At 38.3% G+C, this 20,272-nt stretch overlaps 1 protein-coding gene across 1 annotated transcript; it reads left to right on the top strand.

Annotated features, from left to right (window-relative positions):
- Positions 1–1,275: 1,275 nt before the first annotated feature.
- On the top strand, positions 1,276–20,238 carry LOC122065778. The gene is made up of 7 exons (XM_042629630.1): positions 1,276–1,557; positions 4,894–5,026; positions 18,043–18,128; positions 18,222–18,300; positions 18,391–18,500; positions 18,633–18,697; positions 20,103–20,238. Exons 1-7 carry the CDS (start codon positions 1,456–1,458, stop codon positions 20,194–20,196), a joined length of 669 nt encoding a protein of 222 aa, XP_042485564.1. The 5' UTR covers positions 1,276–1,455; the 3' UTR covers positions 20,197–20,238.
- Positions 20,239–20,272: the final 34 nt, after the last annotated feature.

The following is a 20,272-nucleotide window of genomic DNA, read 5'->3' as shown; positions in this document are numbered from 1 at the left end:
ATTACATTATGCTATTTCACATCCTCTCCCCACACTTTTTCGTATGCATCATCTTCATCAAAGTGCTATTGCAATCCAAAACTTTTCAGAATTCTTCCCTACATTTAAATGTGTGAGAGTGATGTTTAACCGCAAAATTAAGTTTGACATGAAAGAAAAAAGAAAGGCTTACAAATATGTCATTAATATGAAATGACATTCATATAACTTAATGAAACTTTATGATGAAAGGTCTCATAAAATATTGTGTATGGATATAATCAACATTTGAACTTATCTACTATCACCCCCCCCCCAAAAAAAATCATGAACTTGGCCCAAATGTTATATCTTTTATGGTGAAAGGTTTCCTACACAATCAACACTTTAGCCGTTGGATAGGAATACTCGATACATCTAGCCAACTGTCGAATTGTTAGAATGTATTTCATATAAAATTATGGGTAAGTGCTTTCTGTTTGATAGTGACCCTTACACCCAAACACAAGGGTATGGACTCCCAATAGGGGCATAATGGTCATTGTGTCCCTTGTGTCTGTGGTGCAAGGGCCTCTCTTGGATAGAAAACTTTGTCCCTAAAATCATAGATAAAAATAGTTCCTTCTATTTTTTCAATAAGGAAAAGAAAAAAGAAAAAAACTTTAGAGGAATACATTTTATTATGTTTTCATATAGTGTTACCAATTGTAAGATGATCGATGTGGATATTCTAGCCATTGGATAGATATGCCAACATTTAAATTTTAAACATCAAATTTCAGACTTACAAACCCAAATTCAATATACCTTCCATAAATAAGGCATGTTATGAATCTTCTAATACTTTATATATTTTATGCATCTCATAATATTATTGTTATTATTATTATTTTATTTTTTTGGTACAAGCATCTCATAATATTCTCATGCACCTTGTTGGTAATCCCACATTTTTTAATGTTTAGATTTTTCCACCCAGTCTATTGGGTTAGCTTTACATGGCAACACTCAACACTTAAATGCTAGGGCCAACTAGATAAACTTCCCTTCCTTGAGTTAGAATTTGACATATAATATGAAAGTGCAATCCATTATTACATGGACCACCAATATACAATGGTATATCACTAAGCCAATAATCTTTTTGGTGCAAATCATGTACTAGTGGTGAGCCGAAGGACACTATATTGTCTTGCTTTGGTTTAGACCGTGCGATTAAAAATACTTCCTTCGATAAATTATGATCCGACGGTTTCGATAGCAGAAAGACAAAGCCTAATGGAGATGCTTCGTTACGCGCTTTTGAAGGCAAAGCCAGGCCTCTTAGGGAGAAGATGCCGCGAAGACCATCGCAGAGGTGGAAATCGGAAATCCCAGTTGTACTTGTATCACAATCCCAATTCAATCAACTTTCTGTCAAATTGATGATAGCAGAGATTAAATTAAGCTTCTGTGGTGACGTTGGGAGCAGATGCTATGGCGGAGAATTGTAGCAGTTGCAGAAAGGAGGTGGAGATCAACCTCAAAACCATAGGGCCTGCACGTCCCTCTCGTCTTCGAGTTCCTTCTCCTATCAAAGTAAGCCCATCTCTCCATATCTCTCCATCTCTTTCTCTCTCTCTAAAGTCTGAAAACAGTAGAGAAGCAGGAATCAAATTCACATATTCAGTTTGCCTTTTGTGAGGGATTCATTATTTTGTGCCCGGTTTAGGTCGAAAGGAGGATTTTTTTTTCTCGAAAAATCAACATCTGTAGTTGCCGTTTCTTTGTGTGACAATCAGTAAAGCTATATGAATTGTTATTTTCTTTGGTTTAATCGTAAAGGAACTTTCTGGGTCTCAGCAATGTGCTTGGTACTCTTGAATCTAATGGTTAACTGGTTATTTTCTTCAGCAACCTCTACTCGACTCGCCCCTGCTTTATCCCTACTAAAGTGGAGGAGGGGTTGGGGGTGGAGATTGATCTGAAAATATTTTTTGGAGATATCCATTTTCCTGGAGAAACAGATAAGATATCCCGGGACAGTGATATCTTGGTACATCTTGTCTCTAATAAATGGGTAGGCTACAATGGTATCCTTTTTCACAAATGGACTCTATTCAAAGCCACACTTATACCAGTTCTAAGCTATGGATGTTTTTCCTCACCACTTCTTAGTCATTCTAGGCCTGCCCCTGGCTCTTGTAGCTCCTCCCTTCCGAATGCTACCACTCCTTCTAGTGCATTCAAAGGTATTCGTTGCACATGTCCATGCCATCTTAAATGATTTTCTATCAACTTATTATGTATTGGAGCTACTTCTAAATTAGCTCTAATTTGTTTATTCCTTATTTTATATTTTTTTAATTTTACCACTCGTCCATCTCAACATCTTCAATTCAGCTACATTGAGTTTTTTTTCCCCTTCATTGTTCAACTTTCAACTCCATACATCTTGCTAGTCTTATAACTGTTCAACAAAATTTTGCCTTTAAATATTTGATATTTAACATATTGGGTTTATGTTTTTAACTATTCAGACCTATCCATATGTTTGGGAGAAAAAAAGAAAGTTGTTTTTGGTTCCCTTGATAAATACATAAAAAGCTATGCAGAATGGTCATTTCTTCAGACTCGTAATTCCAGGTGCTGGATGCATTGCCTACCAAATCACGGGTTTTGTCAACTATCGAGTCTGAGGAAAAATCACATGATTTTCTAAGATTCCTGTGGATTTGAAACTGGTTTAGTGGATCATGTACCCAAGTGGCCCAGTGTACGAGGCAGTTCTCATATACTCACAAGGCATTTGGTGAATTGCTAATAATAGAATCCAAACCAATCTGTGAACTGGCTATCCTGTTGCCTTTTCTTTTAGCAGATAAATGGTTGGTAGGTGGTGAAGACTGTTATTTGAACTTTGAGTCCTTAGTACCAGCACTTAACTAGTTGCTGTTAGTAAAGCCTTGTCAAATATCAGACCTGAAGTCCAAGAGAATATATTGTATTCAGTGTTTCTCTTGATAATGTGTAAGTGGAAGTATGTCAAATTCTAGCATCGATGGTGTTTACCTTTTTATTCATGTCTAGAATCCAAATGTTTCTTTGTTTTCTTTTGAATTGGTGCTCTAATTGTATTCATAAACTGTTGATGTTGCATTTCCATTTTCAATTGGTTCAAGTGAGTCTTCTTGAAGTTAATTGATGTGATCCCACATCCTAATTGGTGAGTCTTCTTTAGTATCTCATGTGTCAATGGTTCACATCCTATAGAAGTAGTCAATAATGGATGTTAGGCATCAATCAAGATAAAATCTTTAAATTGACTGGCTGGTAGGGCCCTGTTATGGTGTTAGAAGTCATGTTCTTTTATCTCAATCTTGTAGGGAAAGAAACCTTTCTCAATTATTGTCAAGCTCTATTGCAGGTTTCTATGCTCCTATTTGATGTATTCTATTGGTTTTTCTGACTTGCCAAGTTTACTTTGATCTTCTTCCCTATTGTGACTTAAACCTCTTAAGTTTCACATTCTGTCTCATTGCTTCTTTATTTTACATACTACTTGACTTCCAACAACAACAAATTGTCTTATCGCAATTTAATGGGGTCAGCTACACAAATCCGTGCAAAACAAAATAGGGAAATCTGAGGTCAAAACAATATAGGAGAAATGAAAGTAAAAGGAAAGAGGTATAATCCAGCAAGTCAGGAAAATCTCAGCTAAAGAGGGTCGGCTACATGGATCTTTGCCCTCAAATCGGCTCTATCTAAGGTCATACTTGGGACAAGACCAAGACTATGCATGTCATTCCTCACTACTTCTCCTATGGTAATTTAGGCCTGCCCCTAGCTCTTTTAGCTCATTTAATCAGAATTAGATCACTCCTCCTTATTGGGGCTTTCCCAAGCCCTTGTTGAACATGGCCATACCACCTCAAACAACTTTCTTGGAGCTTGTCATTGATTGGGGCAACTCTCAAATCAGCTCTAATACGTTTATTCCTTACTTTATTCTTCCTAGTTTTGCCACACATTCATCTTAAAATCCTCATCTCTGGTACGCATAGCTTCTTAATATGACACTTCTTAACTGCTCAACATTCCACCACATACATCATAGCGGTTGTACAACAGTCTTAGAATTTTCCTTTTAAGCTTTAAAGGAATACATCGGTCACACAACACTCCGGTTGCACCTCTCCACTTCATCTATCCCACTTTAATTCTTTGTGAAACATCATTCTCTATATCACCTTCTTTATTTATGGTTAACTCTTGATATCCAAAATAGCCACTTTGTAGTATTCTCTCTCCTCAATTTTCACCATACCATTATTCATCATATTGTGATTAAAGTTACACATCATATACTCCGTCTCCGATATACTAATCTTAAAAGCCTCTTGTTTCCAAAGTTGATCTCCATAGCTCTAACTTAGCGTTACCTGCTTTTGTCTCATCCACTAGAACAAAATCATTGGCAAATAGCATACACCACAAGACCTCGTTTTGAATGCTCTTGGTTAAATCATCTATGATAAGCACAAACAAACATGGACTTAAGGCTGATCCCTGATGTAATCCAATCGTAATTGGGAATAAAAACAACTACTTGACTTCCAAATAAAAAAGAGGAGTTTGTGGAGGTGATTCTTTTTTCTATGTTACAATCATATTTTCCATAGGAATTCCGTGGTCTAACACTTTATACCAAGTCACAAGGTAGTCAAGGATTCTAATGACAATGCTAGTGTTCTTTGTTTTTCTTTTTGGGTGAGTTGCATGTCATTGTTGAGTGAAAATAGCGATGGCAATGGGCTTCTGTGTACTTAGCCTTGCATGTAAGCTTAAGTTTACAAGAATTTTTTTTTCCCTTTCAAATGATAAGGCGGTGATCTCATGTTGCAAAAATCCATTTGGTTGTACCGTATTCAGGTGCTTGATTTGAGAAACTTGATTGCCAAGAATGGCCAATTACCAATTGATCATTTGAAGCTTATCTTGCGAGGGGAGATACTTTGTGACAGAAAAAATGAGGATGATGTGTACCTCTGGCTCGGTGATGGAGGTATCTCTCAGTTTCAAACTATTAGTAGGTTTGTTTATGATCTTTGTTTATGCATATGACATTGTTAATGTTTCTCACACAGAAGCTTCAATTTTAGTCAAGTATATTTGCAACCCCCCTCAGGTTACTGTTATTATAGAATTTACTGATTGGAAAAATATTATTTCTTGTTTAATTAAATATAACGCTTAATCACATCCCTACAAGTTCCAATAAGTTGGGCATTTGAAGGTGAAGTTATCAAAGTAGCATGTAGGAAGAGGGAGTTTCCTTCCTTTTACAAAAAAAAATTGATATTATGTACCATAGTCAGAGGTGCATAGGCAATACCAAGGTTATCACACTGCTGCTTTGGGACTTGCAAATTGCAATACCATGAAAAGTGTACTGGCCCTACTGGCATTTTAATGTAACCAGCATCTTTTGGCCGCTGGAACCACATCCTAGTATAGCTTTTGGGATCAGCATTCACTACAACCACAGAAGTGAAGAAATTTAAAATTTTTTGGTCATCAGTGGAAAAGTATGTTGGGGACATTAAATTTGCTTTGATCTTATTTTGTAGATCAAGGAAGTTAATTTTTAGTGGGTTTTTTGGCGGACCTGAGTTGGGGTGGACGAAGTGAGAATTGATTATTTTGTTCCTCCATTGCATAACATTGAACCGAAGGAAAGTACTCAAGGGGACATTTGTAAGACCAACCCTGCTTTATTCAACATAATGTTGAACTATAAGGAAACATGTTACTAGAATAAAAAATAATCTAGACTAGGATTGAGATGAATGAATGGATATTCCAAACAGAATGAAATTAGAAATGAACGCATTAGTGATGTCACAAAGCATGTAGAAAGACACAATGGAAAGAGAAATGATAGAGAAAAATAAGGGGGAAGAGAGCTGTGTTTTCTCTCCACTATCCCAAGGTTCCTTTTTATAGATTTAATTAATAGGAAGAACTTACAAATATACCCCTGTAACAGAATAGAGATAAGGCTGAAGAGATAAGTCAATTATTATCTAATCAGCCTAACAGCCTAACAGCCTAACAGTCTAACAGTCTAAGTGAACCAAGTCTCTTTCTTATAGTTATTCTCAACTCTCCTCCTCAAGCTGGAGTATGCATGTCCAGCTTGTTACAAATTATAATTTAAGCTTGTTACAAATATCATATAATTGTAATTTACTCAAGGTTTTAGTGAAGAAATTTCTAGCTGATTCTCAAACTTGACATATGGGGTCACCCACCTTCTTGTTCATAACCATGTTCCTAATGAAATGATAATCCACCTCGATCTGCTTTGTTCTTTCATAGAATACTGGATTACTTGCATTGTAGATTGCTACTTGATTGTCACAAAAAATAGTCATAGGCTCAATAAGTTGTAAATCAAAGATTGTAAGGGAACAAGGAAGAAGGAAGAAGATGAGAAAGGGAAGATGAAGAGGAGAAGAGGTTAGTGGTAGAACTATGTAGGAGAGTATTGGACAAGTTTACTCTATATAGCCAAATAGTAATAGGGAAATTACATACGTACCCCCAATGCTTATGTAAGGAGCTATGGGAGATAGAAAGGTAAAAAGATAAAAGGACAATACAACATAATATATCCAAGTACCCAAAGTACCCTTGTTATATATTATTACATGAACTTTAATACTTCCCCTCAAATAAATGTCGTACATTTCCAGCTTGCACAGAAGGGTACTGAACTGATGGGGAATGAGCCCCTTGGTGAAGATGTTAGCTAACTGATCATCTGTCCTCAGGGTGCATATGTAGCCAGAGCCAATCGTTGTTTGATGAAATGGCAGTCCACCTTAGTATGCTTTGTCTTGTCATGTTGCACAGGGTTGTGGGCTATACTTATAGCAGCCTTGTTATCATTGTAAAGTCTCATAGGTGTTTCAATATCAAACGTCAACTCTTGGATCGGCCTTCTCAACCATAAGAGTTCACAAACTCTATGAGCTATAGCCTAGAACTCTGCCTTTACACTGGACCAGTGATGCGGATCCGGGTTCCAAGAGATTGAAATCGGATCGCTTAGGGCCCACTTAGACACTCAATAAAACAAAGACAATAACCAATGACAGGTTGTATTAAAATAAAGCTTCATTAAATGGCAGAATTGTAAATAAATGGAACTTTAGAATGGAGTGGTAGGCTTGTAATTAAAAAGGGATCTTAAAGGGTAAATGGAAGTTCAAGTAAATGATGGGATATGGAGGGAATTAGGAATTATTGTGAAGAGGTAAATTAGGAAGCAAAACTAAGGCAAAGGTTGGAGGTAAAAAGGGGATAAAGTAGGGGTATTTTGGAAACACAAAGGACAATGTCACAAAGAGAATAATAGTCAAAAGAAAAAAATACCTTTTAGAAACAGGCAAGCCACGATTCTAGTTTAGGTTGTCTTCAACCTTCAGCTAAGAAGAACAGGGCGGAAGCTAGCAGAAGAATGACAAGAACTCTCTCAGCTTTGGCTTGCTGGACCTGACCTTTCAGGCAGGGGTTCGTAGCACAAAGGACTCCTAGAAGCATGCATCGGTAGCTCCGAGATTTGGGTATTATGCTACCAATCAGTGTTTGCAACCAATCTGGCGGTATCCTAAACCAGCCTGAGTTGCAGGTTTGATTCCTCACAGCAAGGATGGTTTACGGCACATGAAGAAGCTCTAAGGGTCTGGTAGCCCAGGGAGGGGATATCGTCTTTTAAAGCCTTACATCAAAAGACCAATCACAAAAGAGAACAACCCATCTATTTTTGTGATCTTCAACTTTTGGCCAGAACATAGTATAAAAAGAAAACCCAGAAAATGTAAAAAAAGGATGAGGAAGAAGAAATAAAGTGAGAGATCAGAAAAGTGAGAAGAAGAAGATAAGAGAAAACCAGAAGAGAGAGAGATAGAGAGAAATAAGGTTAGAAAAATTCAGAGAGGGGGAAAAGAGGGTCGGCAGCCATGGCAGCCATCATTCAAACCAAAAACATAAATTTTCCACTTCATTCAATTCTAAAAATCCATCCTCAGCTGGGTACAGAAACACTATTTAAAGACTCAAAAATAAACCTACTTTCCTAATTGAAACTGGAACAAATATTACATCTAAACTAAGATAGAAATAAAATCTCATCAAATAATAATCTGCCATACTAATTCTAACTCTAAAAAAGAAAGAAAAAAAGGAATCAAATTAAAGGCTATCTCAAGCCCAATGCCTAACTGCATCAGCTCTCCCGATCTTAAAAGAACTCGATTCTGTTGAGTTAGGTTGTGCTCTCAAGATACCTTTGAAATTTGCTCGTCGATGAGGTGGCACGTATCTCGAAGTAGATGACGGAAGCATAACTCCAAGAGGAGGGAGAGTAGACTGATGTTTCACTGGAGTAGGAGTCAATCAACAATGTGGCATGTTTGATAATGCGTGTAGCCTCATCAAATACGTACGACATCCTTACTTCACCTTGATGGTGTTCCGTGCACCATCATAGAGAATGCCTGCGTGTCGATGCTAAGGTCACCCTAGAAGAATGTCACAGTGTGCCAATGGGATGACCGAGCAAGTCACATGGTACTATAGTGGCCCAAACTGTAGATGTACTTGAACAACTGCAGTGGCCTCTTCTCGAGCTGTGGGTCGAAAACCTTGCATGTGAATTTTCTTGAAAAGCTGCTTCTGTGGAAGGTTGTGTGCTCGAACAAACCCAGCAGATATAAAATTTGCTTCTGCCTCAGTATCAACAACTGTATGAACATCAGTAGGGTCGGAGCTGTGCAGGAGAGTACCCTTCTATCTAAAGAGAGGAGCCTTGTCAACTAGTCTGTTTGAAAAGGGTGAAAGACTAGCTGAATGAGCTTTTATATTCTCATCACCATAGTTGAACATATCATCTTCCTCGAGGGGATAAGGATATAAAGCAGACTCATCTTCAATCTTCTCTGTCGGTTGCTTCTCTACTACATTCATAGAACGAATCCTATTGGGACATTTGTTGGAGTAGTGACCCTTCTCGCCACAACTATGGCATCTGATGTTCTTCACCCCATCACTGTCCTTAACGAACTTTGACCTTTTTTCTTCAACTCTGCGAGCTTCAGGCTTCTTTTCCTCCATACGTGGTGGAGGTGTATAAACTGAAAAAGTCTTGAGCATACCCTTCCAATTGATGGACTTCTCTTCAGCTATCTTGGCATGAGCCGCTGCCACATCAACAGACCTAAAATCAGTGTTAGCCAACTCAAGTCGAATCTCAGTACTTAGCCCATTGATATATCACATCACCTGTTGCTGGTCTGTTTCCTGAAGTCGACACCTTGAAGATAGTTTGTGGAATTCGAGGGTGTAGGAATCCACATCTTTGTTCCCTTGTTGTATGTTAAGTAATTTATGAAACATTACATTTTCATAATTAAGAAGAACAAATTTTTCAGTCAGGATCTGCTTCATAACCTCCCAATTGGTAACGGGTTCAAGTCTTCTGACAAATCTTGCATGCAGTACATCATCCCACCATGAACATGCGTACTCAATGAACTTGGTGAGGATGAGTTTACACTTCACGTCTGGAAGAGACTTATATGCAAAAATTCTCTCCACTTTAGTAAACCAGTCCAGGAATTTTTCAGGTCCCTTTTCACCACTGAACTTTGGAACCTCAACTTTGATGCCATAATCTCTATCAGAAAATTGCTAGAGTAACATCCTTGGGGGACAACTGGATCAAGTTGCTGCCTCTGAGGTGTATCTTTGATCTGTAAAGTGTTGAGCTGAGGAGGTAATGTAGAGGATCCTTCTTCAGCTCACTTGTCGGACCTCTTCATAAAGGTAGTCATCTCTTCTATAAACTTGTCAAACTTGGCCTTAGTCCTCTCAAGCCTAGCATCAGTATTCTGTTGGTTCTCAGCTAACTCACGATACAATTTGTGCAACTCAGCATTGGTGATGTGACCTGTCATGGTTAGAAAATTGCAGGAAAATTTGCTTTGATACCACTTGATGTGGAACCGGGTTCCAAGATATTGAAATCGGATCGCTTAGGGCCCACTTAGACACTCAATAAAACAAAGACAATAACCAATGACAGGTTGTATTGAAATAAAGCTTCATTAAATGGCAAAATTGTAAATAAATGGAACTTTAGAAGGGAGTGGTAGACTTGTAATTAAAAAGGGATCTTAAAGGGTAAATGGAGGTTCAAGTAAATGATGGGATATAGAGGGAATTAGGAATTATTGTGAGGGGGTAAATTAGGAAGCAAAACTAAGGCAAAGGTTGGAGGTAAAAAGGGGGCAAAGTAGGGGTATTTTGGAAACATGAAGGACAAAGTCACAAAGAGAATAATAGCCAAAAGAAAAAAATACCTTTTAGAAACAGGCAAGCCACGATTTGGTTTAGGTTGTCTTCAACCTTCAGCCAAAAAGAACAAGGCGGAAGCTAGCATAAGAACGATAAGAACTTTCTCATTTTTGGCCTGGTGGACCTGACCTTTCAGGCAGGGGTTCGTAGCACCAAGGACTCCTAGAAGCATGCATCGGCAGCTCCAAGATTTGGGTATTACGCTACCAATCAGTATCTGCAACCAATCTGGGCGGTATCCTAAACCAGCCTAAGTTGTAGGTTCGATTCCTCACAGCAAGGATGGTTTACGGCACATGAAGCTCTAAGGGTTTGGTCGCCCAGGGAGGCGATATCGTCGTTTAAAGCCTTAGGTCAAAAAACCAGTCACAAAAGAAAACAACCCATCTATTTTTGTGATCTACAACTTTCGGCCAGAACAGAGTATAACAAGAAAACCCAGAAAAAAAAAAAAGGATGAGGAAGAAGAAATAAGGTGATAGATTAGAAAAGTGAGAAGAAGAAGATAAGAGAAAACCAGAAGAGAGAGATGGAGAGAAATAAGGTTAGAAAAATTCAGAGAGGGGGAAAAGAGGGCCGGCAGCCATGGCAGCCATCATTCAAACCAAAAACATAAATTTTCCACTTCATTCAATTCTAAAAATCCATACTCAGCTGGGTACAGAAACACTATTTAAAGACTTGAAAATAAACCTACTTTCCTAATGGAAACTGGAACAAATATTGCATCTAAACTAAGATAGAAATAAAATCTCATCAAATAATAATCTGCCATACTAATTCTAACTCTAAAAAGGAAAGAAAAAAATGAATCAAATTAAAGGCTATCTCAAGCCCAAAGCCCAACACCCAACTAAATCAACCAGGCTATCATAAACTGTTTTTTACTCCTCCATGTGACTAGGTTAACACCCACTTGTATAATATCTGGATGTAGACCATCTGGAAAGAACTAAACTAGCCCAATCAGCATCAGTGCTTGGCATATAATAGTATTTCCCTTGGGTGGACTTTAAGTAAGTGAGGATGCGATATATGACATCCAAGTGCCCCACTTTGGGGGCATGCATAAATTGACTCACCACCCTAACTGCGTAGGTGATGTCTGAGTGAGTCAAAGAGAGGTAGATCAATTTCCCCACTGGTCTTGGTACTTCCCTGCATCAATAAGGGATTAGTCTTTTCGAAGCTAGTGATTTTCAACAGGAGATTTTGCTAGTTTGCAACCAACATTCTTGTTTCTTTCAACAAATTTAGTACAAACTTCCTTTTGATAGATATTTATTCCCTTCTTAGACCTTGACAGTTCAATCCCCAAGAAATACTTTAAGAGTCCAAGATCCTTAATCCCAAACTATTTGGCCAAGTAGGATTTCAGTCTAATTATCTCAACCCTGTCATTTCTAATCACCATAATGTCCTTCACATAGGCAATGAGAGCAGTGATAGTACCATTACCTCTCCGGGTAAATGAAGTGAGGTCAACTTGACTTTGGAAATACCCATTCTTTAAAATGGCTTGTCTAAACCTCGTAAACCAAACCTTTAGGGATGGTTTGAGGCCATATAGTGCTTTTTTGAGGAGACACGCTTTCTCTTTAGCTGAAGGAAACTTGAAGCGGGTTGGAGTTTGCATGTACACTTCCTCTTCTAAGTCACCATGGAGGAAGGCACTTTTCACATCCAACTGATACAATGGCTAGTCTCTATTGGCCGGTAATGATAAGAGAATTCTTATTGAGTTGTGTTTAGCCACAAGAGAAAATGCCTTCTGATAATCAATTCCATACACCCGACTGTACCCTTTGGCCACCAACCGGACTATATATCTTTCAACAACACCATATGATCGGTACTTGACTGTGTAGACCCATCTACATCCAGCTGGAACTCTTCCCTTGGGAAGATCAACCTACTTCCAAGTTTAGTTCTTCTCAAGAGTGCCATTATTTCCTCAAACATAACTTCCTTACACTTTAGGTCAGACATGGCTTCTGTGACATTCTTGGTAATGAAAGTGGAGGAAAGAGCAATAGAAAAAGCAACCCTTGTATGAGAGATAGCATCATATGAAACAAACTTGGCTATAGGATTAGTGCAAGCTCTCTTTCCATTTTGAATAACAATGGAAAGATCTAAATCAGAAGGAGAAGTGTTAGTTAATTGAGGAAGGTGGTACACAAGTAACTCATTGGTATTACTAGAGCTCCCTAAATGATCAACAACATCCACTCCCTTATGTTTCCCAACAGCAAACAGAAATGGAGGAATGGGTAAAGGTGAAAGAAGGGGTGACATCAACAGCCTTTTCGCTCCCATTATTTTCCCTCTGAAGTGAATGCTGATGAAGAGTAAAGAATGTATAGATTCAAAGAAAGTGACATCTTTGAAGAGAAGTCACCTTCGGGAAGGGGGATGGTAGCACTTACAGCCTTTTGTAGAGGGGGGAATACCCAATAAAAAGACATTTGAGGGCTTTGGGGTTAAGATTAGTTCGAGCAGACTTATTAACATGGACAAAATAGAGGAGACAATGTTTCAACGGTGGTTTGGAACCAAGGAGTTAGTGGGCATGCGATTGATTAAGAAGGTAGTAGTAAAGAAGGGCATCAGACCAAAAAGTCTTAGGGACATGCATGCCAAATAGTAGATTCCTAGTGACTTCCAACAAATGACGATTTTTCTTTTTAGTTACCCCATTTTGTTGGGGTGTGCAACACAAGCAAGCTGATGGATAATGCCATTAAAAAAAAGAACAACCCAGTGCACGAAAGGCTCCTGCTACTGCAGAGTGAGTCTGGGAGGGGCTATTGATGGGCAATGTCATTATTGCTGAAAAAGTTTTGAAGTCCACCATACATGTATTCCCCCTTTTATCAAAACGAAGAATTTGAATTCTAGTATCAAATTGAGTAAAAATCATCTGATAAAAATTATTGAAGGCATCATAGAGATCACTCTTACGTTTCATAAAAAAAGTCCAAGTGGACCAGGAATAATCATCAACAAAGGAAACAAAATAATGATAACCAAATAGAAAAGGAAGAAAACAAATGTGGCAACTATTTTTTTTTCCATAAGAACAGAAGGATGGCCTAAACGTTGATTCCAAAGCATTATAGAATCCATAGTATTATTGTCACTACGTCCACACTCATAAGACTGAGCTATGGGCAAAATAGATATCCGGGGTTCAAGAAGGTGGAGTCCTGTCTCCTCACATCCATTGCCAATCTTTTCGTCACCAAATCCTAAAAAAGACAATGAGAAGGAAAAAAAAGTGACTAGACAATTTAAGGATTTGGTTAAGTGGAAACAAATAAGAGAATACTAGCAAAGTTAGGGACATGAAGAACATAGTAAAAGGAATGGAAGTAGCATAAACAATGTCCGTACCACCTTAACGTAAATTGAGGAAAGTGAGCCATTAGTGACCCTAACCTTATCCCTACCAGAACAAACAGACTATGAGTCATAACATTGGGACATGCCACTTATATGATCAATGGCGCTAGATTCAATAACCCAAGGAGTAGTGGAAGGAGCAAATGTGGACACCTGCAAGGCTGAAGTTAAGGAGTTCGGATTGCGGACGTTGAAGAAGAGCTTGCTAACTGTGACAACTCTGTGACATGCTGTAATATCCTCCTTAGTAAGGGAACTATGATTTGTCTGCAGGCTAGATGGATAACCCATCGGGTCAGTCTTAGCCATCACAATATGTGCTCTAGCTCCCCCTCTCCTACCACTATGCATACTGGGGGGATTGCCATGAAGTACCCAGGTTCTCTCCCTAGTGTGCCCAGCTTTCCCACAATGATCACATCATAGCCTCTCTCTGTCATCCGGGTGTTATGGCCTCTGCCTTTTCCACAACAATCTTTATGGGAGCTAGAAGAAAGAGCAAACCTCTCACGAGACGATACAGATTCCATGGCTACTCTTCGGGTCTCCTATTCGGATTGGTTCATACTCCGGGTTCAAGCCACCAAGAAGAATGAGGACACACTCCTTCTCAAGTGTTCAATATACCTAGCTTCATCCTCTGATCATACTCCTTCCTGAGACTAATGACAATATTGTAATACTAAAAAATGGTCCTATCTCCCTCCTTCATTGAGATGATCTTCTAGAGGAGTTGTTAAACCGTAGGTGAGTCACTCACTCGGTCAAAAGTTTTTGAAACACTATCCAAATGTCCGTGGCAATCTCCATCTCATAAACCTCCTGCCAATCTCAGGCTTCGTAGAGGAGATAAGCTAAGTCATAACAATGGAATTCTCGGTCTTCCATTTCTGATACATACGTGAGTTATGGGCTTGAATGGTGCTTGTAGTATACCTCCCTTTCTTTGTAGAGAAAGCTTCACAGAATGAGCTAGTCCAAGTAGTTGGTGTTGTCTAACTTCACAATGGAAATCTGGGTGATGGGATTCTCAAAGGCCACCCGAGGGGGATGAGAACTACTCAAAGTGCTGGCCGTAGCTTCCGTAGGTCCACCGACCTCAAACATAATGTAGAAACACATTCACAAAGGGGGGAGTACACACTCTACCCAAATACTCCTTCCTAATACTCATAAAAAAATTCCAACAGGGAGAACAAACCCACAACTCAAAGAAATCCGATGCAAATACACTTTTCAAGGTGTAAGATCATCTTATAACAACTGAAGGGGCCCAAACAATATAGCTCACCAACCCAAGGCAGCCGGAAGCCACACATAATTATTTAAAGAGCAAAAAAGGAAGAAAAGCAGGGTTGGCGGTACCTTTTAAGCCAAAAAGAATTGAGTTGTGTGCCATCAACTCTCTTCTTAACAAACTGAGACCATGGGGGTGTTGTAGATGACCCTTGGGCGAATCCAAATGCACCCAATTTCAGTTCCAACAACAGCCGGATGTGAGAGAGAGAGCAAAAACCTGGCGGTAACTTGTATGGAATTGGTTTTTGTTGATTTGAGCTCCAAATCTCTACTTTTTTTTTCCCTGATAGGTAGGGAGGAGAAGTAGATAACAGCCAATTCAAGCCTCCTGGTGAGTATGGGCTTTTTGTGCACCACTGCTCACCAACTGCGCTAGGCGGTGGTACTTCTATGGTCTTCCTTGGAACCCCTTTATAACCTAATTAGGCAGTAGTACTTCTATGGTCTTCCTTGGAACCCATTTATAACCTAAGGTTCCAAAGACAAGAAACGGAAGCGGAGAACTTGTAGCACAATTCCGATACCAAGTTGTGAATCAAAGATTTTAAGGGAAGGAGGAAGCAGGAAGAAGATGAGAGACGGAAAAAGGGAGAAGATGAAGATGAGAAGAGGTTGGCAGCAGATGTATGTAGGAGAGTATTGGACAAGTCTCCCTTATATTGATTCAGTTAGCCAAATGATAATAGGAAAATTGCATGCCTACCCTCATGCTTATGTAAGGAGTTATGGAAAGTAGAAAGGTAAAAGGTAAAAGGAGAATACAACATAATGTATCCCAGTATCCAAAGTACCCTTATTACATATTATTACCTGAACTATTAACACAATGATCTTTATTTTCATTTCCTGAAGGAGAGATTTAACCCACAACATTTCACAACCTGTATGGGCCATAACCCCATATTCTAGTTCTGCCCTTGACTTGGCTATAAAGCTTTCTTACTTTTCCAAATAACCAGATGTGCACCACTGTAGAGGAGCAATAGCCTGAAATTGAACATCTATCATCTTGGTTTCCTGTCCAATCTGCATCTGAATATCTGCAATTTAAATAGATTTAGTAAGAGTAACCTAAGAATATGTTATTCCTTTCCTTGGAGCACCTTTCATGTATCTAAGAATTCCACAAACGGCTTCCCAATGGATCTGTTTTCATGTTTGCATGAATAGGTTCACAACCCCAATTGAGAAAGCAATGTCTGGCTGTGTAACAGTTAAACATTTTTACTTCCAAACCAATCTTCTGTAGAGACCAAAATCACAAAAATTCTCACCTTGATCCAACCGCTGCTCAGCCTTATCCCAACTAAATGGGGTCGGCCAATTATGGGAGGAACGGCTAGCATAACTTTAATAATTTAAGGTTCTAGAATCTATGTTAAAAGGGTTTGGCCTAGGGTTATTTCCGGTGTTGGCTGCTGACCCGATGCACAAAAGCTGGGGTTTTCCAGTGCCGGCTGCTGACCTGACGCACCAATCCTCCTCCTTTATCCGGGCTAGGGACCGGCAGCAAACGCTGGCAGAGTTAAAAATTCTCACCTTGATCTGTAACACATTTCATATTAACATCCATAGGAGTTTCAGCCGGTTTAGAACCAAGCATACCTATTTTATCAATCAAATCTAGAACATATTTCCTTTGGCACAAATTCACACTTTATTGAGAGCTTTCTACTTCTATCCTGAGAAAATAACTAAGCTGTCCAAGAACCTTGGTCTGGAAGCGATTTAGATGAAGTTTTCAGGTCTACAATTGTGATCACTTCCATTGATGATAATATCATCAACATATACTATTATAATGATTATGCCCTCTTGGCGTTGTTGAATGGACACAAAATGATCAAAACACGCATGTATAAACCCATAGAAGTCCATTACTTCACTAAGTTTGTCTAATCATGCTCTAGGGGATTGTTTTAAACCATATTTTGCATTTTTAAGTTTATTTTAAGTTTACACACTTTATCAGACTCCCCTTGAGCAACATATCTAGGAGGTGGCTCTATATAAACTACTTCCTATAAGTCACCATGCAAAAATGCAGTCTTGACATCCAATTGGTACATGGTCAGTCAAAATGAACAGGAAGAGAAACACAACCTCACAAAAGTTAACCGAACCACTGGTGAAAAAGTTTCAAAATAGTCCACACCAAAATTTGAGTATGGCCCTTGACAAATAAACATGCTTTTAATCTTTCAACCATACAATCAGTATGATATTTAATAGCATTGACCCAACGGCATCCAACAACTTATTTTCCTAGAGGTAAATCAGTTAATTCCCAAGTATCATTATGTTGTAAAAGCAACCAATTCGGCATCCATAACCTGCTTCCAACCAGGATACTATATTGCCTGCTGAATTACTACAACGATGGTTTTGATTGTGTAAATGGTAGTAAATAGACTGAAGTTGGTAAAATTAGATGATGAATTCATCATAGTTAACAAATAGGAATTCAATCTATCATCTTGATTGAAATTCTGAAGATTATACCTGACCACTCTTACGGTGAGAAGAGATTCCTGACAGAGAGGCCATGAATAATGCATTTATATTCTCTACCCTGGATAACTACCTGGACATTGTTAATGCCAAACTCTTTCCCAAAGAAATCCAGAAATTCAGCCGTTGCCCCATATCTGCGTTAGTGGGTTCTAATATCAACTAGATATCTCACTTATTTTTTCCTATGGAGGACCAATGAGGAATTGCAATATATATTTTCTAGCCTAGACATTGAGCCTTATGTAAATGAGAGGGGTTGTAGTTTTTGTAGATTATTTGTGATATGATTTTGTACTGAAGAATTAATCATTAATTTGGGGATTTTCATCTCTGTAAAATTTGATGCAGTTTCCAAAAGAAAAAAGGTTAGGTTATAAGAAAGACAGTAGCCATTGTTTTGTTTTAGATTTGAGTTAAATACTTTTTTACTGTATGCTTCAGATTCCTTGATAGTAGCTGTTAAACCAAAGCCTCCTGCTAAACATGTTCGAAACGGATTTGATGACGATGATGACGAAGATGATCTGGTTAGAATAAACTCATTTAATCCATCTGATTCAACTTTCTGTTTGTGCTGTAATAACGAAGAGTTTTCTCCCTTATCTTCAATAAATATTCAGAAGTTTCAGATTCCAGAATCAGCAAGTTTGTGGAAGAAGAGGCTTTTCTCTTTTCTTCATGACAAGTTGAAGCTGCCTCGTAAGCATCTGCTTGAACTGTATTTTTTTTTTTTGGCTTAAAAGTTCAATTCCAGATTAAATAACAAGTTCGTATCTCCAATATTGATAGATGTCCTGTTAATGGCAATTTTCTCCATCAGTCTGAAGGCATGGGTTCTTATCATTTTATGGTTTGCACTGGCACCTGTTGCACACAGATGGGATGTTGGACCTTTATATGTGAGTAGACTTATCTCTTTGACGAGGAAAATGACCATAGGTCCATTATTTCAACACCCCCCCTCCAAAAAGAAATTTCCTTGGTGGTAGAACCTGGGTTCCATGACTTGTTTCTTGTGATGTTTCTTACAGATACTAGGGACGGGGTTTTGTATTATTCTCCTTAATCTTGGGCAGCGGCAACATGGTGACCTCAGGTGATTGCATAATTTGGACCAGTTTTCCCAATAATTGTTGATGCATTAGTTTTTAGATTGGATATGATTTGAGAAACAAACTCTTCTGCCTAGTGGTCAAAATAAGTAATAATTTATAAATACCAAAGGGAAAATGCAATTCTATTGTCTTATTGATTATGGAGCTAATATTTCTGTAACTTACAACTTCTTTTTCTTATCTAATCAGTCTAATTATTTGCATTATATCAGAAAAAATAATCTAGTAGAGCACTAGAGCATGAAATAGATCAGGTTAGATGAGATTTCATTTAAACACAATGCAGATGGCCAATGATGCTGGAAACATATTTAATTTTCCCCAAAATCCCGGACTTAGATATATCTTAGTGTCCTATCCAATATTCTAGTTCCATGCTTTGGCTTTAATCCTTCTAGATTAGTATATCACAACTTTTTTTTTTTTTTTAATCATTGTATGCCAAATTAAATGGAACCTCTAATTATTAGTTTTCTTTGTGTCGGATTTGTTATATATATATATATATATATATTGACAAAATAAATGAAGATATTGTCTGGAGTAATACCAAATATGTAGTCTATATATATATATATATATATATATTGACAAAATAAATGAAGATATTGTCTTGAGGAATACCAAATATGTAGTCTTAACTATTCATGCACCACCCAGTGCCACTAGCGGCATCAAACAAGCATATTGAAGTGATAAGTTATGGGTCTAGATTGGGTATACATATAACAGGACGGTCTAGAATTGTTGAGTCTGGTGGTCAAATTTGGATTCAAGCGGATGCTTTCTACATTTGATAGGAGGTGAGTAGGGATGCCAACAGGGCAGGTTTGGGACGGATATCAGCAATACCATACCCAACCTTAAAAGATTGCAAAACCAGAACCAATCTGACACAGTGGACATGCATGGGGCCTCTGACTATACTTTGTAACTGGGGCAGGTACTCACGGACTGGGACAGATCAGTTCAGGTACCATGGGTTTTTCAAGCACTATACCTGACGCTTTCCTATAGCTTTAACTGGTGCCATTGCCATCCCTAGGTTGAGTGTGCAATAATTTACAAGTGAGATTCAGTTATGAGTTACACGTAATATTGGGTCCAGATTTGGACCACTATAATACATTCATCATCCAACCCATTTCACAGCTCGTATATCCTATGTTTACTGTACACACATACAGCCGGTGATTTTGTTCCTTATATTTTCTCATTGTCATTTTAATTCTTTCTGGCAGTGAATACCTGATTTTCCTTTTATATATTTTGAGCAGTAGATTCTTAAACCGAGCAAAAGAAATTAACTTCTTTGTATCTCGTATTCTTTTGTATGTATAAATATTCTCAAGGACCGATGGTCACTGGTTATATTTTTATCTGCAGTGCATATTCGATCTTCAATGAAGATTTCAGAGAGCTTCCTGGTACATATAATGCAGATCGTATTGACAGAGATGTACGGGCTGGTCAGTTTTGAAACTCTTGGAAGCTCTTCAAGCTCTATTGCCTACATCGTCGGCATGAGGGAGATAATTAACTTCTGAAGGCAGTTT

The sequence above is a fragment of the Macadamia integrifolia genome, unplaced genomic scaffold, assembly GCF_013358625.1.
Source record: "Macadamia integrifolia cultivar HAES 741 unplaced genomic scaffold, SCU_Mint_v3 scaffold2118, whole genome shotgun sequence".
Lineage (NCBI taxonomy): Eukaryota > Viridiplantae > Streptophyta > Magnoliopsida > Proteales > Proteaceae > Macadamia > Macadamia integrifolia.
The sequence above is the reverse complement of the archived record's forward strand: the minus strand, read 5'-3'. Positions and strand labels throughout refer to the sequence as shown.